The sequence below is a fragment of the Saimiri boliviensis genome, chromosome 15 (assembly GCF_048565385.1).
Source record: "Saimiri boliviensis isolate mSaiBol1 chromosome 15, mSaiBol1.pri, whole genome shotgun sequence".
Taxonomy (NCBI): Eukaryota; Metazoa; Chordata; class Mammalia; order Primates; family Cebidae; genus Saimiri; species Saimiri boliviensis.
The window spans coordinates 51,797,642-51,818,204 of NC_133463.1; the positions used below are offsets into that span (position 1 = coordinate 51,797,642).

Sequence of the window (20,563 nt, forward strand, 5' to 3'; positions counted from 1 at the left end):
AGCCTCTAAGGTTGAGGCCCATGAAATTATTCTTCTTGGGATTCTGATGCAAAATCAACTGTGTAATAATCTAGAGGTTATTCCCTTAACACCCTTGGTTGAAGAAATGAATAAAAGTTCAAGCAAACACATGAATGTATATGAAGCTCTCACACTCAGTGGAGTTTTGGTCTTCAGTATTAGGCTAAAGGAGTCGGGTTGGCACAGAGAAATGAGGGTCAGTTAATAAAACAAACAGCTCCCACTACTTCCCCCACAAAATGAACAGTCAGAAAGCCCCAGTGCGAACATGTACATGCAGGGCTTCTAGAATAGGGTAAGAGGCATGATGGCTGTATGTGTTGTGGGTCTGAGGAGGAAGTGGGGTCTTTTTTAAGGGGCTCACAGATGACTTTTTTTTTTTTGAGATGGAGTCTCGCTCTGTAGCCCAGGCTGGAGTGCAGTGGTGTGATCTCGGCTCTCTGCAACCTCCGCCTCCCAGGTCCTGGTTCAAGCAATTCTCCTGCCTCAGCCTCCCAAGTAGCTGGGATTACAGGCATGAGCCATCATGCCCAACTGATTTTTGTATTTTTTAGTAGAGACAGGTTTTCACCATGTTGACCAGTCTGTTCTTGAACTCCTGACCTCATGATCTACCTGCTTCAGCCTCCCAAAGTGCTGAGATTACAGGCATGAGCCATGGGCCCGGCCTCACAGATGACTCTTTCGTGACACTCAGATCAGATAGGAATTAGTGGGTTATTTACAAAGCCAGGCCTATGCCAGGGGTGAAACCAGAGCAGTGAGCAGAGAGCCGACGCGACGAGTCCCAGCGGCCTCCAGAGTGAGTGAGTGGGTGACAGCCCTGCAGAGCCACAGTGGCAAGACTATCTGTCCCTTTGCTCCCTTCCCATGCCATCAACAGCCAACGGTTGATTGTATCAGAACTTTGAAATCTAGGACTGCATAGCACAGAGGAAAAAGCAACACTACCCCAAACAGCCATTTGAGACAAATCATGTCTTTTACTAGCTCCAGTCTCCACCCCTCTTACATTTAATGAGATTAAACCGTGAAGAGACCAGGCTACTTCCCTCCTTTATTTTTAGCAATGTCAGTGAGAGGCCTAGCAGGGACATCCTGTTTTTAATTAAACTTGAAAAGTCCTTTTCTTGTCTCTGGGTAAATGCAGAGCTTTGGGACACCCAGGAGCCCAGCACTGACTCTGCCCAGCCAGGCTTCAGACAGCTCCCCGCTGTGGCCAGAGCCCCTATCAGCTTCCTTGTGGCCTACATTTTTTTTTTTTTTTCTTTTTCTCTTTGAAGGAAAATCTCTTGGAATGTTGGAAAGAGAGAACTCAGGTCCGCACCGATCAAGGTTGTGCAATTAACTGAGGGCAGGTAAAATTCCAAGAGTTAACACTCAACCACTTATCTGAAGGAAACCAGATATTTCATCACAAAATGTAGGGTGTTCTAACAGGAAACCAGACACCCAAGTCTCTCTGACAGCAGGCTGCGGACACAGAAGTTCAGCAGCACCAATGACTGACTGTTGTCAAGGACAACAATCTAAGGTTGTCCTTAGATTATAGATTAAAAACAACAACAAATACAGCACCTTGCTTAGAAAAATATTACATATCAGGAAAGGAGAAGGATGAAAATATTTTCTGGAAACACTTAAAATAGATGAACATCTATATTCTGGAATAGCGTAAGTACTTTCTTATTTAGAGCTAGAAGAAGAAATTAAATCAGTAATTTTCATGCTTTTGTAGAATTCTTCCAAAGTGCTTTAAGCATTTTCACAGGCAGAGAGAGAGTGAGAAAAACAGGAGCCCCACGCCTTTTCAACCAACCAGTTCCATGTCAGGTTACATGTAAGATTGTACTCAGAAAACGAAGCAAAACAAAACAATTTTTGCTGCTGAAAATGGAGTCTGAAACCACTGACCCACTTTGTGTATTGGTCCTTTTGTGATAGTGTGATTTTTAATTTTTTTTGCTTTGAGACAGGGTCTCACTCTGTCACCCAGGCTGGAGTGCAGTGGCGTGATCATAGCTCACTGCAGCTTTGGACCTCCTAGGCTCAAACAATCCTCCCACCTCAGCATCCTGAGTAGCTGAGACCTCAGGCATGCACCACCACACCAGGTTAATTTTTAAAGTTTTGTAGAGATGGAGTCTCATTGTGTTGCCCAGGCTGGTCTGAAACTCCTGGGCTCAATTGATTTTCCTGCCTCAGCCTTCCAACGTGTTGGGATTACAGGCATGAGCCACTGCACCCAGCTCGATACTGTGATTCTTAAACGTAATGAGAAAGTCCAAGATCTGCACACTGCACTCCCTGCACACAGTACTATTCAAAATCACCCAGCACTATGCCCTTTCATAACTTGAAGAGTTATAGGAAGTTAGATGGAGCCTTAACACAGTAAGAACTTTATGTTCTGAGGTGTCCAATGGCAGAAGAGCAAGAGGCTTCTCTGCAGAAGCGGGTCCATGGATACTGAAGACACAGAAATGAAGACTGAACAATCACATGTTGACAGTGCTGTAAAGGATTCTCCCAATATGCTTTCCAAGAAATGTCAGCCTTCCAAGATGTGTTAAGATCAGAGAGATCCCATCATCGAAACAGTATCGGGAAAACACTGCTTAGTTTATCCCTTTCTCCAAATGTCACAATGGACATGAACATATTAAAGATTCTGGGAATTCCTGCAGAAAAGACACCTGTGGGACTCTATTTAATCCAGGTTTTCTAAAACTGGTTTGACTAGAACCCTTCTGTTTCAAAATATCTGTGAACAGTTTATGAAAGTAGTGCCTCAAGAAAGTTCTGTCTGCACCGGGACTGACTCCTACTCTCACTCCCTCTTCATCTGGGCTGTGTTTTCTGTTCCTCCTTTTTTTTTTTTTTTAAAACAAAACAAAACAAAACAAAACTGTTAGCCTAGAATGCTTCTTCATGAGATTTGTCTTCCCAATGGTTTCTAAGTTTCTTCAAGACAGAGATATTGTCTTACTTATCTTTGTATGTTTTGGAGTCTAACACTTCTTTATTCAACAAACATTTGTGGACTTTATGAATAGCACAAAAATGATACTAAATCCTTTGGCATCAGCACAGTCCTGCCTTGAAGGAACTTGCAGGGCAGGTGGCAGCAGGTCAGGTCAACACAAAACCACATTAGCATGAGAGCAGAGAGTGCAGCTTCTGGCCAAGATGGAGTCATAGGGATTCAACACACCCTCCCACCTAAAGCAGAGGAAACAACAAACCCCCAAAACAACAGACATAAAACAACAGTTTATAAGACACTGGAAACTGGCCAACAAAGGACAGTGATCCCTGAGAAAATGAAAACAAGATAGGTAGGTCCTATATTATTCCCCACCTAATGCCTTGAGAGAGTTTCCAAGCCACAATGTCAGGAGCGGGAACCCATTGTGATAACTGGTGGACTCACTGATGGGCACATGGCGTCGAGTCTGGAGACACCAAAGTGGATCACTGGACAGAGTAACAGAGAGGAGAGAGTGGGCCAGGCATGGTGGTTCACGCCTGTAATCCTGGCACTTTGGTGAGGCGGGTGGATCACTTGAGGTCAGGAGTTCAAGACCAGCCTGGCCAACATGGTGAAACCCCGTCTCTACTAAAAATACAAAAATTAGCTGGTCATGGTGGCAGATGCCTGTAATTCCAGTTACTCAGGAGGCTGACGCAGGAGAATCGCTTGAACCAGGGAGGTGGAGGTTGCAGTGAGCAAAGATCGTGCCATTGCACTCCAGTCTGGACAACAAAGTGAGTCATCACACAGACATACACACCAAAAAAAAAAAAAAAAAAAAAAAAAAAAAGGCCGGAGGGAGACAGAGAGAGAGAGGAGAGCAGCACAGAGAGAACTCCAGAGAGCTGTGGCAAGTCCCCCTCAAGTATTCAGCACAGTCAGTCTACACATGGGAATAAACTAACCAGTACTGGGAAAAAAGAACCAAGCAAAAGGATTAAAGGGAAGAGTGCCTGGCCCTCCCACAAGGTCAAGGAGTGTGCCTGTTTCCATCAGTCAGAGGGAGAGCCTCATGATTTGTGGGGCACTGGCTATTCAGAAAGGTCTGGCCTCAGTAGTGGGAATAATCAGTCCTAGCTGAGAGCTACTCTCATGTCAGCTAATGAATCTGAGAAGCAAGACCTGGAAAGTTCAAACTGTTTCCAAGTAATTTAACTGTGTCTCGGAAGAAAGTTTAAGAACATTTATAGAGCTATAAAAATATCCAGCACTCAACATGGTAAAGTCCTGTTGAAGAGATCATAAAGTAATTATATCTTTTAGTGGAGTTGTTCATGATTACAAAATAGCAATCTACTTGAAATTAACAAAAAAATAAGATTATTATGATGGAGATCAACAACAGAGTGAAACGTGTGGGACTGGGGTGTGGTGGAGGGGGAGCAGAGGAGACACCTCCACTGAGTGAGAGGGAAATGTTGTATAAGCGCACTCTAGGACCCCACATGAGAAAAGGCTGTGGGATGTGAGAGGCCACGGTGCCTTCTGGAATCTTCCAGTTGACATTTAGCTGAGGCATGGAGCATTCGAAGGCCACAAATGGCTATTCAAAGGCCACAAACGTGAGATGAGTCTCGAGAGAGATGGGGACCCAGTCACAGAAGTGGTTACATGCCTCATTAAGAAAATTTGGATATCATTTAAAGTGAATGGGGGCTGGACGCGGTGGCTCATGCCTGTAATCCCAGCACTTTGGGAGGCTGAGGCGGGCAGATCAACTGAGGTCAGGAGTTCAAGACCAGCCTGGCCAACATGGTAAAACCCCATCTCTACTAAAAACACAAAAATTAGCCAGGCATGGTGGCAGGCACCTGCAATCCCAGCTACTCAGGAGGCCGCGGCAGAAGAATAGCTTGAGCCCAGGAGGCGGAGGTTGCAGTAAGCCAAGATTGTGCCAAAAACTCCGTTTCAAAAAAATAAAAAAATAGGCTGGGCGCTGTGGCTCACACCTGCAATTCCAGAACTTTGGGAGGCTGAGATGGGCAGATCACGAGGTTAGGAGTTCGAGATCAGCCTGGCCAACATGGTAAAACCTTGTCTCTACTAAAAATACAAAAATTAGCTGGGTATGGTGACACATGCCTATAATTCCAGCTACTCAAGAGGCTGAAGCAGGAGAATCACTTGAACCTGGGAAATGGAGGTTGCAGTGAGCTGAGATCGTGCCATTGCACTCCAGCCTGGGCAGCAGAGCAAGATTCTGTCTCAATAAAATAAAATAAAAATAAAAAATAAATAAAGTGAATGTGAATGGGAAGATACTCAGAGATTTTAAGCAGGATAGAAACATGGTTAACATGATCATACTCAGTCTTGAAAGATCACTCTGGCATCAGTGGGGAAAAATGAATTGGGGGAGGGCCTGACAGGAGGCAGGAAGAGCTATTAGAAATGTGTTGTGAAGATTGTGTTTTCCAGAAATGGCCAGAACAGGATTTCTAATCCCACACAATCTTCCAGAACCTCGCCACCGCCCCCTCCAGGAGGACTCTAGGTCCCCTCCCCTTGAGCCTGGAGGCCTTGGTGAACTGTAGAGCTCTGTGACTGCCTGGAGTAGGGGTAGATGGAAGAAGTGAAGCTCAGTGACCTCCGAAGTCAGGTCATAAAAGGAGAAACAGTTCTGCCTGGTTCTCTTTCTTGGGACCTGCACTTTTTAAGCACTGAGCTGCCATGTGAGGAATCTGGCCACCCCAAAGCCACCATGGAGGAGAGAGACCACACAGAGATACAGAGGGAGGTCCCAGGTGCAAGCAGCCTCAGCTGTTCCAGCTCCCAGGCAATTTCGAGCCACCCCAGCTGATGCTGCATGGAACAGAAATGAGATCCCACTGTTCTGCCCAATATCATATTCATGGGCTAAATAAATGATTGTTGTTTTAAGTCAGTAATTTTTGTGTAGGTTTCGATATGCAGAATAGTTAACTGGGAAAAAGTTATAGTAATATAGGTTGGAAATGTGAAGCCTGAAACACAGCAACTCCAGAACGACTGTTTAGGAGGGTAAAGGCCTTTTTGGAGGGAGTCATCTGAAGCTGCCTTTGCATAGCACTTTACATAAGATTGGAAAACTTCTTTTTTTTTTTTTTTTTTTTGAGACGGAGTTTCGCTCTTGTTACCCAGGCTGGAGTGCAATGGCGCGATTTCGGCTCACCGCAACCTCCGCCTCCTGGGCTCAGGCAATTCTCCTGCCTCAGCCTCCTGAGTAGCTGGGATTATAGGCACGCGCCACCATGCCCAGCTAATTTTTTGTATTTTTAGTAGAGACGGGGTTTCACCATGTTGACCAGGATGGTCTCGATCTCTCGACCTCGTGATCCACCCGCCTCAGCCTCCCAAAGTGCTGGGATTACAGGCTTGAGCCACCGCGCCCGGCTAGATTGGAAAACTTCTAATTGCTCTTATCTAAAAGTGACGAGTATCACCACCAACTTGAAATGAGACAGTGGCAGAAGGAATGTACAGGAATGATAAGGTAAAAAATACCAAGGGGGCAAATTTAATAGATCTGGTGACTGTCTAAATATAGAGATGGTGGAGGAGTGCCAAAGATGTGTTTGACTTGATTAGAGGATGGATAGTAAGACTATTTAAAAAATGGAGTGGTGGGGAGGTTTGGGCAAGGATGAATTTGTTTTTGGAATATTGACTTTGTACCAGTGCAACATCTTAATAGACAGATCCATTAAGAGTTGGACACAGTGGAGATGAAGATCAGGAAGGAAGTTGCTTCTTCATCCATATAATGGGACTAATATGGTTGTCATGAAGATTAAATGAGGTAGTGCTTGTATACTAGGTTGAACAGTATCCTGCAAAAATTCACGTCTACCTGAAACCTATGAACGTGACCTTGTCTGGAAATCCGGTCTTCGCAGATGCAATCAAGTTAACATGAGATCATAATGGATTTGCATACTCCCTAATGCAATGACTGGTGTCTTTATAAGAAGAGAAAAAGTTGGGCATAGGTATATCACAGGGATAACACCCTCTGATGATGATGGAGGCAGAGAATACGGTGATGCAGCTGCAATCCAGGGAACATCAAGGATTGCCAATAAGCACAAGAAGCTAGGAGGCACTCATTCATGTTTGCCAGATGCCATACTTGATTTGACTTAAACTCTTAAGCCATAGTGTGGTTTGCAATAATAAGATTAATCCCTTGATAAGAAAGGAACAAATCCAACAACATCTGATAAGTAAGCACTAAAGTCAGTTCCTGGAGGAAGTCACTAGCCTAAACAATTGCATTAAAGAGTTTTTTCCAGGAAAGAAATCTAAGTTGCATTCTAGAGCCATGTCTGTGGTCCACGCTCACAACTGAGAATTACACCGGGTTTGGAGGTGAATTCCCAGGGGGGTAATGTAAGATGAACTAGAAACTCTTCCCCTAACCCCTCCTCCCCCTCCCCCACCACCAGAATCAGAGGAGCACAGTGTTTCAGGTCTCCAAGGACCATATTAAAAGTGACAGAGTGTCTATTTAGAACGGTCTTTGAGGGAAAAACTACAAATGGTACTCAGAATGTGCTTCTAAAAAAATAATAATAATAATAAGGAAGTCTCTCTGGCCCTTATTTTCATCCTCAGTGGCAGAACTACTAACAGGCTGGTTGTATGAATTGGTCACGGTGGGAACTCTGGAAATGAGTGGGGATTATTCTGTGTGTTCATTTGGTGCCCATGGAGGATAAGCTGCTTTTGTATGGGTACCACCATCCCCATAACTCCCCACTCCTCACCTGGCTGCTATATAGATACATATACCTCATTCATCACAGGGATGAATCAGAAAAACTTTTTTCACATTCTGCTAAAAGTAACAAAACCAAATTCTCCTGTTGTGGGTTGCCAGTATATTTCCAAATGCCTTCCTTCAGGTTTCACTCATTTAAAAGGTATGAAATATAGACTGGGGTGTTCTTAAGTTCACCTTGTCTTCATCAAAAATGTCAATTAACCCTGAATCACAACTAGGAGGGAAAGTATGGCTCTAAGACAACAGGTATGTAGCCAGGCGTGATAGCAGGCATCTGTGGTCTCAGCTACTTGGGAAGCTGAGGCAGTAGAATCTCTTGAACCCAGGAGACAGAGGTTGAAGTGAGCTGAGATCATGCCACTGCATTCCAGCCTGGGCAACAGAGCAAAACTCCATCTCAATAATAATAAATAAACAAACAAACAACAGATGTGTGGACTCCCAAGTATTTCTGAAACAATCATTAACATCTAAGTAGTGAAAATGCTAATTACATGTTATTCTCATCTCAGGTCTTTAAAGGCAGAACCCTAAGGACTGCTATGAGTAATGTGATGTCAACCTTTGGATTCTTTTAGAAAGGCTCTAATTTGAACTTAAGAACAAACCCAGACAGATTGTCTCCCAAACCATCTTGGTGCATGATGTGTGACTGTGGGCTCAGATCAGCAAGGTTTGGGGAAGTCGTGGGGCCAACTACATTATTTCCTGTAAACTTGATTATTTCTTTAATCTGAGTCCTCTGAACATCATAGCTCAGAAGCTTTAGTTTGTTCCCACATGGGCTGCTCTCTGCTGATAGAGGCAGCAGGTAAAGAAGCTAGGAGTCCTAAAGTCAAGAATAGCTCTTCTGTGATTTCCACCAATTGGAGATTTAGTGGAGCACCTCCCTTTTCTTTGTGAACATGCATTTTATAACTAATTAAATTTAACTGAAAACTTAATGGAAGACTCTATCCATTACTTTCTCCATTAAATTGGAAATGAACTCCATTTATTTAGTAGGAAAACATTCTGTCTCAGCTCTGGAAATTGTGGCAGTAATAATGGTAGCCAACAATTATTGAGTGATAGCCCATGCAGACACTGTTGTAGGCAGCTTACTTGAAACGACTAACACTTAACAATCATCCATCATTTAGGTGTTTCTGTTAGTTCCAATCCAGAAATTAGGAAATGGATGCCAGAATATTCAGTAACTTGTTCAAGGTCACATAGCTACTAAGGGAGTAGAATCATGACTGGAAGCCAGGCACTCCACCCTGGGGTCTATACCCTTAATACATGGATCCCCACCCCTCAAGATCCCAGAGCACATATAAGCGTTCTTGGCAGAATCAGTGACACTGCTGCCTTTGTAAAAAGAGAAGTTGAGCTTGGCGCTCAATGACAGAAAATTGTGACTCAAGGAGATGGGAAAGGAGGAAAAGGGAAATTTTAAAAAGGCAAGGCAATATCAACCTGCTTTGTCCAAGACAGCTACTCTTGTTCAAAGTGGAGGGTGTCCAGGTTCTTGGCATCTTGAACAAAGAGTTGGACAAAACACACGAAGCAAAGAAGGAATAATGGGATTTATTGAAAATGAAAGTACGCTCCACAGTGTGGGAGCGGGCCTGAGCATAGAGGCTCAAAGGCCCCACTACAGAATTTCTGGGAGTTTAAATAACCACCAGAAGATTCCGTTGGTTACTTTGGGTACACGCTATGTAAATGGAGAGGATGAAGTAAAGTTACAAAGTCATTTATGGCGAGGAGAGGATATTTCCTGTTGGCTGAAGTGTGAATTGGCCTTGTTTCCTGGCTCCAGTCCCTATTTTCCTGCCTCACCCTCACATGCCTATTCTTCCTTTGGTTCCTGCTTCATCTTTGCTTTGGGTAGATTATCAAATGTTGTCTAAGCCTATCATTTTCATTGAGTCATAAGGATAAAGCAACACAGCATGTATATGTATAGTCAATGAGCATCCTATAGTTAAAACTTGACCTTTCAAGGGTCTTACTTTTTGAGAACAGAAGGGAGGCAAATGAAATTCCATTTTCTTCCCACATTATCTCCCTAAAAGTGGTGTGGTCCCATTCATGGATCCATAAGGTCAGCATTCCATCCACGCCTCAAGATGCCAAACACATATAAGCATTCATGATAGAATCAGTGATGCCACTCACTTGCTTGGTTGACCCCTTCCTCAGACACAGCTTGTGCTGTGATGGTATGGGCATTCAGACCTGTCTCCAGCAGGCCTGAGGGACAGGAGCTGTGTCAGGCAGGGAGAATTCTTCTGCTTGAGTGGTGGGCTGACCTTGGCCACCAATGGGAGGAGAGAATCTGCTGTAACATGAGGACAGATCAGGGTTCTGATCTGGCCTAATACTCCTGAGAGATGATTTTTGATGTGATAATAAAATATTGAGCCTAAATAGTGCTCCTAAATTTGTCACTTAAAAATAAACACATAAGGTTCCCAGAAAAGAAGGCCCAACAGGAACATCTCTGGTCTGCAGCTCCCAGCAAGCCCAACACAAAAGGTGGGTGATTTCTGCATCTCCAACTGAGGTACCTGGTTCATTTCACTGGGACTGGTTAGACAGTAGGTGTGGCCCACAAAAGGCAAGGAGAAGCAGTGTGGGGTGTTGCCTCACCCAGAAAGCACAAGGGGTCAGGGAACTCCTTTCCCCAGCCAAGGGAAGCCATGAGGGACTGTGCTGTGAGGGACAGTGCTGTCCAGCCCAGATACTATGCTTTTCCCATGGTCTTCACAACCTGCAGACCAGGAGACTCCCTTGTGTGCCTGAACCACCAGGACCCTTCACAACCTGCAGACCAGGAGATTCCCTTGGGTGCCTGCACCACCAGGACCCTTCACAACCTGCAGACAGGGAGATTCCCTTGGGTGCCTGCACTACCAGGACCCTGAGTTTCAGCACAAACCTGGGCAGCCATTTGGGCAGACACCAAGCTAGCTGCAGGAGTTTTTTTGTTTTTGTTTTTTGTTTCCCCCCCCCATACCCCAGTGGTTCCTGGAATGATAGCAAAAAAGAACCATTTACTCCCCTAAAAAGGGGGGTTGAAGCCAGAGAGCCAAATGGTCTCACTTGGTGGATCCCACCCCAATGGAGCCCAGCAAGCTAAGATCCACTGGCTTGAAATTCTCACTGCCAACACAGCAATCTGAAGTCAAGCTGAGACTCTCGAGCTTGGTTGGGGGAGGGGCATCTGCCATTACTGTGGCTTGAGTAGGTGGTTTTCCCCTCACAGTGTAAACAAAGCCACTGGGAAGTTTAGACTGGTAGGAGCCCACCACAGCACTACAAAGCTGCTGTAGCCAGACTGCCTCTCCAGATTCCTCCTCTCTGGGTTGGGCATCTCTGATTCCTCCTCTCCCAGTCAGGGGCTTGCAGATAAAACTTTCATCTTTCTAGGACAGAGCACTTGGGAGAAGGGGCAGCTGAAGGCACAGCTTCAGCAGACTTAAACATTCCTGCCTGCCAGCTCTGAAGAGAGCAGTGGATCTCCCAGCATAGAGCTCAAGCTCTGCTAAGGGACAGACTGCCTCCTCAAGTGGGTCCCTGACCCCTGTGTCTCCTGACTGGGAGACACTTCCCAGCAGGGGTCCACAGACACCTCATATAGGAGAGTTCCAGCTGGCATCTGGCAGGTGCCCCTCTGGGATGAAGCTTCCAGAGGAAGGAGCAGCAGAAACCTTTGCTGTTCTGCAGCCTCCACTGGTGATACCCAGGCAAACAGGGTCTGCAGTGGACCCCCAGCAAACTCCAGCAGACCCACAGAACAGGGCCTAACTGTTAGAATGAAAATGAACAAACAGAAAGCAATAGCATCAACATCAATAAAAAGGATGACCATGCAAAAGCTCCATCTCAAGGTCACCAACAGCAAAGACCAAAGTTATATAAATCCATGACGATGAGGAAAAACCAGTGCAAAAAGGCTGAAAATTCCCAGTACCAGAATGCCTTTTCTTTGCCAAAGGATCACAACTCCTTGCCAGCAAGGGAACAAAACTGGATGGAGAATGAGTTTGACAAATTGACACAAGTAGGGTTCAGAAGGTGGGTAATTACAAATGTCTTCAAGCTAAAGGAGCATGTTTTAACCCAATGCAAGGAAGCTAAGAACCTTGATAAAAAGTTAGAGGAATTGCTAACTAGAATAACCAGTTTAGAGAAGAACAAAAATGACCTTATGGAGCAGAAAGACACCATAAGAACTTCGTGAAGCATACACAAATAACAGCTGAATTGATCAAGCAGAAGAAAAGATATCAGCAATTGAAGATCAGCTTAAGGAAATAAAGTGTGAAGACAAGATTAGAGAGAAAAGAACAGAAAGGAATAAGGAAAACCTCCAAGAAATATGGGACTATGTGAAAAGACCAAACCTACATTTGATTGATGTATCTGAAAGTGACAAGGAAAATGGAACCAAGTTGGAAAACACACTTCAGGATATTATCCAGAAGAACATCCTCAACATAGCAAGACAGGCCAACATTCAAATTCAGGAAATACAGAGAACACCACAAACATACTCCTTGAGAAAAGCAACCCCAAGACACATAGTCATCAGATTCACTAAGGTTGAAATGAAGGAAAAAATGCTAAGGGGAGCCAAAGAGAAAGGCTGGGTTACCCACAAAGGGAAGCCCATCAGACTAACAGCAGATCTCTTTGTAGAAATCCTAAAAGCCAGAAGAGAGTGGGGCAAATATTCAACATTCTTAAAGAAAAGAATTTTCAACACAGAATTTCATAACCAGCCAAACTAAGCTTCATAAATGACGGAGAAATAAAATCCTTTACAGACAAGCAATGCTGAGAGATTTTGTCACCACCAGGCCTGCCTGACAAGAGCTCCTGAAGGAAGCACTAAATATGGAAAGGAAAAACTGGTACCTGTAACTGCAAAAACAAACCAAAATATAAAGACCGTTGACACTATGAAGAAACTGCATCAACTAATAGGCAAAATAACCAGCTAGCATCATAATGACAGGATCAAATTCACATATAACAATATTAACCTTAAATGTAAACAGGCTAAACCTTTGCTGTTCTGCAGCCTCCACTGGTGATACCCAGGCAAACAGGGTCTGGAGTGGGCCTCCAGTTGATTGATAATGCTGTTGTCTTCTCTGTCTGCTGGTTTTCTGTCTAGTTGTTCTATCAGTTATTGAGAGAGGTATGTTGAGGTTTTTAACTCTAATTATGGATTTATCTTTCTTTTTTCGGTTCTATCAGTTTTGTTTCACATATTTTATAACACTTTATTTGGGTATATATTTAGGATTTGCATGCAAAATATGTATGTTTGCTATGTCTTTTTGGTAGATTGGTCCTTTTATCATTATCTAATGTCCCTGTCTGTCCACAGTAATTTTCTTTTCTCTGAGGTCTTCTTTAACATTGATATAACTATTCCTGCTCATGGTTAGGAAGAATCAATATCGTGCAAATGGCCATACTGCCTAAAGTAATTTTTAGATTCAATGCTATCCCCATCAAGCTACCATTGGCTTTCTTCACAGAATTGGAAAAAACCATCTGAAACTTCATATGGAACCAAAAAAGAGCCCACATAGCCAAGACAATCCTGAGCAAAACAAAACAAAACAAAACAAAACAAAAAAACAAAGTTGGAGGCATCAAACTACCTGACTTCAAACTATACTACAAGGCTACAGTAATCAAAACAGGCAAGCATTTGACCCAACAATCCCATTACTGGGTATATATCCAAAGGAATATAATTCATTCTATTATAATGACATATGCACACATATGTTTATTGCAGCACTGTTGACAATAGCAAAGATTTGGAACCAACCCAAATGTCCATCAATATTAGACTGAATAAAGAAAATGTGGCACATATACACCATGGAATACTATGCAGCCATAAAAAGGAACAAGTTCATGTCCTTTGAGGGACATGGATGAAGCTGGAGACCATCATTCTCAGCAAACTAACACAGGAACAGAAAACCAAACACTGTATGTTCTCACTCATAAGTGGGAGTTGAACAATGAGAATATATGGGCACAGGGAGGGGAACATCACACACCAGGGCCTGTCAGGGGTGGGGGATAAGGGGAGGGATAGCATTAGAACAAATACCTAATGTAAATGACTGGTTGATAGGAGCAGCAAACCACCATGGCACGTGTATACCTATGTAACAAAACTGCATGTTCTGTATATGTATCCCAGAACTTAAAGTATAATTTTTTTTAAAAAAAGTATTAAAAAAAAAAAAAAAACACAGGAATGTAAAAATGTTCATTTGAGGTCCTAAAAATAAATCTGCGTATGGTTTTACTCAATCACCCAGATGTTGACATAGTACAAAAATATTTTCTTAAAAAGGAACACAACTGCATTTTGGCATATGTGGTAGACTGAATTGTGGCTCCCAAAGATGTCTACATTCTAATCCTGAAACCTGTGAATATGTTAACTTGCATAGGAAGACAAACTTTGCAGATGTGATTACATTAAGAATATTGAGATGGAAAGAAAAATTCTTCTGAACTATTCACGTGGTCCCAGTGTAATCACAGGATCTTTTTAAGTGGAAGAGAAAAGCAGAGTAACATACACAGAGGACGGCAGCTTGAGAAGGACTCGATCTGCTGTTGCTGCCTTTGAAGATGGATGAAGAGGGCCGTCAGCCAAGGAACTCAGGAAGCTTCTAGAATCAGGGAAAGGCAGGGGAAAGAATTCTTCCCAACAGCCTCCAGAAGGAACATACCCCTGAGAATACCTTAATTTTAGCCCAATGAAACTGATTTCAGACTTCTGACCTCAAGAAGTATAAGATAATAAATTGTATTTTTAAGCAGCTGGCTTTCTGAAACACTGTTATAGCTGCCAGAGGGAAACTAATCCGGTATGATCCAGAGCTACACAGAATCCACAGTTGTCCCATAAATCTTAAGAGTTTTTTCTATCAATGTTAGGAAATACAAAAAAAAATCAGCTTGTCCCTATAAACAATATTCTGTGGATACCAAAGCTAAACCACAGGAAGCAATGTCAGGGAAGAACAACTAGAAAATTTATGAATTGGAGTCCTATATCCCATTCATTGTCAAGCTTAATTAATTAAACTTGTTTTCACCCCAGTCTTCACCCTGACCAGTTACTGGTGTTTGTAGGTGAACATTCATAAATTGCTTGAATTTCTGAGTCATGGAGGGACAGAGATTCAGCTAAAAATTTATGTATCAAGACTTGCTATTGAGCTACAGGTGTTACTCATATTAACAAATAGAACCTTAATTTGTTTACAGTTCTGGTCCACGGCTTGCCCCCAACTCATCACTTTCTAACATATTTAGAAAGGTGCAAAACAGAAACTTAACAGACAGTGTCTCTTCTGAAGCAAATGGGCATTCTCCTAAGTGCTGCAGACCAGCCAGAACAAAGAAAAGATGGTGCCCCCAAAGGCACAAAGCTTCCTGTGGCAGTGACAAGGCCTGAGGAGTATGAGTTTTCAACAAGTGAGGGAAAAAAAGAAAAAAGAAAAGGAATGGGAAGCTCTGTAAGATCCTACAGTAAATTCTAATTTATCTAGAATAATTGAAAGCAGGGAGATTAGCATAAGAATGTGGCAGAATGCATGAATTGTCAGTTTGCAAAGTAGCAGAATAGAATAATATAGCCCTTAATATGAAAATGGCTCTACGTTTAATTTAATCTCTTTGATGATATGGAAGTCACCTCAGGGTACTACAATATTTCCTTTCTGTGGTCATGAATATTAATCTTCAGGGCTCAGTGCTGTAGAAAACACTTTAAGAAATTCAAGCTCTCCTTTGCAGGCTTCTGAAGAGCCACGAGTATCTGAGCCTTTTGTAAGGAATGGGCATCCTTATAGTTATGGCCTGGAAACACTGTGGCCTGTGAATGGACTGAGGTTGCTTTACAGTGAAGCAAATGCCTCTGCAAGGCTGAGGCACCTTCCTTCCTTCCTTCATTTATTTATTTATTTATTTAATTTTTTACTTTTTCCAAACAACATTGCCCCAAAGCACCTTCCTTTCAATGATCACTTTTTACATTCCTTAGCAAATGTGGTGGAGTGAAGTCAACAGAGCTGGGTGGGGGCCAATTCCTGCCTTCTGCATGTTCTCTGCAATTCTCCCTCTCTCTCTCACAAACTGGATTCCACAGAAAAGGGACAGGGTCCATTTTCCTCCCTAAACTATTTGTTCAGGGCTGAGTTCTTAGGAGAGTCTTGATTTCATCATCCCACAAGGACTAAAGGTTCCTGCCTGCCCCAGTGTCTGCATCTTCATCAGTGCTGATCACAAAACCATTGACCAACAGCAGCCAGGACCACTGGGCAAAAGTATTGGGCAGGAGCTAACATGGTGCTGTAAACCAAAAAATAAAATTCGAATGCTCCTCTAAACATCTGAAGGAACTGCTCCTCTCAGCCAAGGGCATTCCAAAGTTAACCTGAAAAACATGCTCAGGCCATGATGGAAGGAAAGTCAGAGATGCCTCATTCTACCCTCCTATACCCTCCTTCCTCTTGGGATTCAGGAAATGCCCACCAGCATTAACAGCAACACTTACATCTGATACGAAACATTTACAAGCTATTCTCTCTGAAGCCTGCTACTTAGCATCTTCATCTGTATGATAAAACTTTGGTCTCGGCCGGGCGCGGTGACTCAAGCTTGTAATCCCAGCACTTTGGGAGGCCGAGGCGGGTGGATCACGAGGTCGAGAGATCGAGACCATCCTGGTCAACATGGTGAAACCCCGTTTCTACTAAAAATACAAAAAATTAGCTGGGCATGGTGGCGCGTGCCTGTAATCCCAGCTACTCAGGAGGCTGAGGCAGGAGAATTGCCTGAACCCAGGAGGCGGAGGTTGCGGTGAGCCGAGATCACGCCATTGCACTCCAGCCTGGGTAACAAGAGCAAAACTCCGTCTCAAAAAAAAAAACAAAAAAAACTTTGGTCTCCACAACCTCTAATCATAATCCGGACATACCTTTTTATTGATCATAACTTTTACAACCAATTGCCAAGCAGACAATTTTTAAATGTACCTATGTCCTGAGAGTCCCACTACCCCCGGCCTTTGAGTTGTCCTACCCTTCCAGTTGGAACCAATGTACATCTTTCATGTATTTGATTGATGTTTCATGTCTCTCTAAAATGTGTAAAACTAGACCGTGCCCCAACCACGTTGGGCATGTGTTCTGAGGATCTCCTGAGGACTGTGTCACAGGCCACTGATCATTCATATTGGGCTCAGAATAAATCTCCAAATGTTTTGCAGTGTTTGACTTTTCATCTACAGTGCCTAATGACATTTTTTTTCTTAGATTCCTCTGCACTGTGCTATACTGTGCACCTTCCAATTCTTACTTAAGATACATGCTCTTCTGTTTTTAAAGGGCTCAGACTACATACCTGCACGATTTCTAGCATCTCTGCCTTGCTGATGTAGCCATTTCCATCCAGGTCATACATGCTGAAGGCCCATTTCAGCTTCTGCTCCAGCTTCCCCCTCGATGTTACACTCAGGGCGATGATGAATTCTCTAAAGTCTATTGTCCCATCTCCATTTGCATCGAAGGTGCGGAAGACATGCTCTGCAAATTTGGAAGCATCCCCATAAGGGAAAAAGTTCCCATATATTTTCTTAAACTCTTCCATTGACAAATGTCCACTGGGGCAGTCTCTCAAGAAGCCTTTATACCATTCCTGGATCTCATGCTCTGTAAAGTCTGTGCTTTCCAGCAAGTCTTGCATCACCTCTGGGCGCAGCTTGCTGTTCTGTTTCCCCATCTTGGCAGCAAGAATTCAGCTGCAGATAAAGAAAAAAAAAAACCATATATAATTTGTAGAGCTGCTCTTTAGGGCTGCATTTTGTAATTTGTGATTGTTCCTTTGGGAAAAAGAAAAAACAAACTCTATACTAGTCCAATAACACTGTCTAGATTTTGCAACATACTGGACAGCCAAAGAAAACAATAGAAAGATAGGCCAGTAGAAGATGAATTATCAGTAGAATTATCACTGACCAGAAAAATGTCTTTTATATAGAGCCATCTTGAAAGCAAAAGATACCTCAGAGAGAGGGTGAAGTACAGGGAAGTGAGGGGAGGAAAAGAGGGACAGAAGAAGAGAGGGAGGGAGGGAAAGAGAATTAATTGCTTACTTAATTTTGACACCAATTTACCAGAGGTTGAGCTTAAATTTAAGAAGGCTGGGGTTCTGATAGTGAATCCAAGTATTAGCGGGGAAAATTAAAGGAAAGGAGGAAAAGAGAGACCAAAGAATTTGGAGGAAGAGAAAGAATTTGGCAGGTTTTATTGCTAGAATATTTTCAAGTCACATGCTGCTTGGATACCTTCTGAGTATCATAAACACAGACATGAAGACGGAAAATGGAAGCAAAGCTATCCAATAGCACTGGACTCTGCCATGCTAGTGCAGTGATTTAAATGCATGGAATAAATCACTGACAATGTTGGGTTTTGATAGTAAAGGTGATGCTTCATAAAGTTATGTCTTATGATTTTGGCTTATGAAATAGGCCAAATGTTTCTCTTGAAAATACAAATAACTTTGCGATTCCTTATCATAGCAGTAGCAAATATATACAGTAAAATAGTAAGACAGAACAGTGATATGTTAAAAAATCAGCATCATTTCAAGTACTAACCCTTAGAGATATCAACTGCTAGCATGTTGATATGTGTTCTTCCAGATTTTTGTATGTGTACTTAAATATGCTGTTAATATATGTTTCCATACATTTACATTAAACATAAAGAATGCACACCTTTTATCTATTTTTAAATTTAATATAGTGTGGAAGATAAAGGCAACTTTTACTAGGTGGTGAAATATCTGTAATTATTTTCAGCCTTGGGGGGAAATGCAACTTTGATATTTAAAGCTACTCCCTTAAAGAATGATTTATTTTCCTGAGTATAGGAAGCACCATTTCTTCAAAACCAAACTTACTTTCCCAATGTACAAAATGTGCTTCTCACTTACAGTGCTTTTGCTCTAGGGACAAATTGCCTCAACATTTTGGCTCTCAATTACCAGTGTGTTTCTGGTGCTGTGGTTGCAGAATAGGATGTGGTCCCTTCTCCCTAAGGGCACCTAGGTGTGTGTGCAGGGAACAGTGGTGATAGTGAAGGGACAATATGACAGACATGCCACAGAATGGACAGTGGATTCAGTGAGAGTGCCTAGGAAAGGGGGCATGGGCGCTAACAGGGAAGCTTTCCTGGAGGAGGTGACATGATATTGGTTCCTAATTCCCAAGGTATATGATTTTTTTTTTTTTTTTTTTATTGCATTTTAGGTTTTGGGGTACATGTGATGAACATGCAAGATTGTTGCATAGGTACACACATGGCAGTGTGCTTTGCTGCCTTCCGTCCCCTCACCTGTATCTGTCATTTCTCCCCATGCTATCTCTTCCCACCTCCCCACCCCCCGCCCCTCCCCCATTTCCCCCCAACAGACCCCAGTGTGTAGTGCTCCCCTCCCTGTGTCCATGTGTTCTCATTGTTCAACACCCGCCTATGAGCGAGAATATACGGTGTTTGATTTTCTGCTCTTGTGTCAGTTTGCTGAGAATGATGGTTTCCAGGTTCATCCATGTCCCTATAAAGGACGTGAACTCATCGTTTTTGATGGCTGCATAATATTCCATGGTGTATATGTACCACATTTTCCCTATCCAGTCTATCAAGGTATATGATTTAAGTGTGGTCAAGATAAACCCCTTCTCAAAAAAAGTTCTACACTTGTATTTTGCATTTTTCCTCTATTGGAAAAAAAAAAAAACCTGAAAGCAAGGCTTAGAAAAATTACAGAATACCTGAAAGACAGCCTATCCCCATCCTAATCATGACTGCCAATCTTCTTGACAATTTCATGCGCTGTGGGGTTTGCTTCTGTCTGTCTCCCTCCTGCTACACAGTCAGCCCCTTGAGGCAGAGTCTCCACTGGGGTTGCTTTGTCTTGCTAGGGCCCACCACAAATGGCATTTGGTGAACAAATAAATGAATGAAGCCATGACTGAGTAAAATGACTGGCAGGTAACTATCACATGGAAACATGAAACAATTTTGAAAAGGAGGCTCTTGCCAGAAGCACGAGGTTGGTTTTCAGAATGTTACTTTACACACTGCAAACTATCTGGTGGTTAAGACTTAAGCATAGGATCTCTTATATTTAATTAGTGAGGCCTAAAAATAAACTTTTACAAGGCGGCGTTTATGTCTTATACTGCTGAAACTGCTTCCGTAATATTCATGGTTCAGATGATGACCAGCAAGCCTTATTCATTGCCAGGTTTATTGATTTTGTTTTCTGACTTCTGCACTGGAGGCATAGCCTGCCTTGATCATATGTAGGCATCCAGAGGGATGGGAGTCTGGGGCACTCCACCTATGAGTATGGGCAACTGCGTAGGAAGGAACTTACTTTTAGAGTTTCCCCACCGTTTTTTTTTTTTTTTTTTTTTTTTTTTTTTTTTTTTGAGGCTGTCATCCAGGCTGGAATGTGGTGGTGCAATCATGGCCCGCTGCAGCCTCAGACTCCTGAGCTCATGCAGTCCTCCTGCCTCAGCCTCCCAAATAGCTGGTATACAGGTATACACCACAAGGTCTGGATAAATTTTTTATTTTTTATAGAGACAGGGGTCTTGCTTTGTTGTCCAGGCTGGTCTCAGATTCCTGGCC

The 20,563-nt window shown here is 42.9% G+C and overlaps 1 protein-coding gene across 5 annotated transcripts in view; it reads right to left on the minus strand.

The window, feature by feature from the left end:
* Positions 1 to 20,563, minus strand: part of NCALD (neurocalcin delta) — a 467,458-nt gene that overhangs the window by 23,307 nt on the left and 423,588 nt on the right. For all 5 annotated transcript variants that reach the window (XM_039464489.2, XM_039464488.2, XM_074386990.1 and 2 more), the window contains one exon: positions 17,265 to 17,661. In XM_039464489.2, the coding sequence (XP_039320423.1) occupies positions 17,265 to 17,642 (378 nt within the window). In that variant the 5' untranslated portion in view covers positions 17,643 to 17,661. The remainder of the gene's footprint in view (positions 1 to 17,264; positions 17,662 to 20,563) is intronic.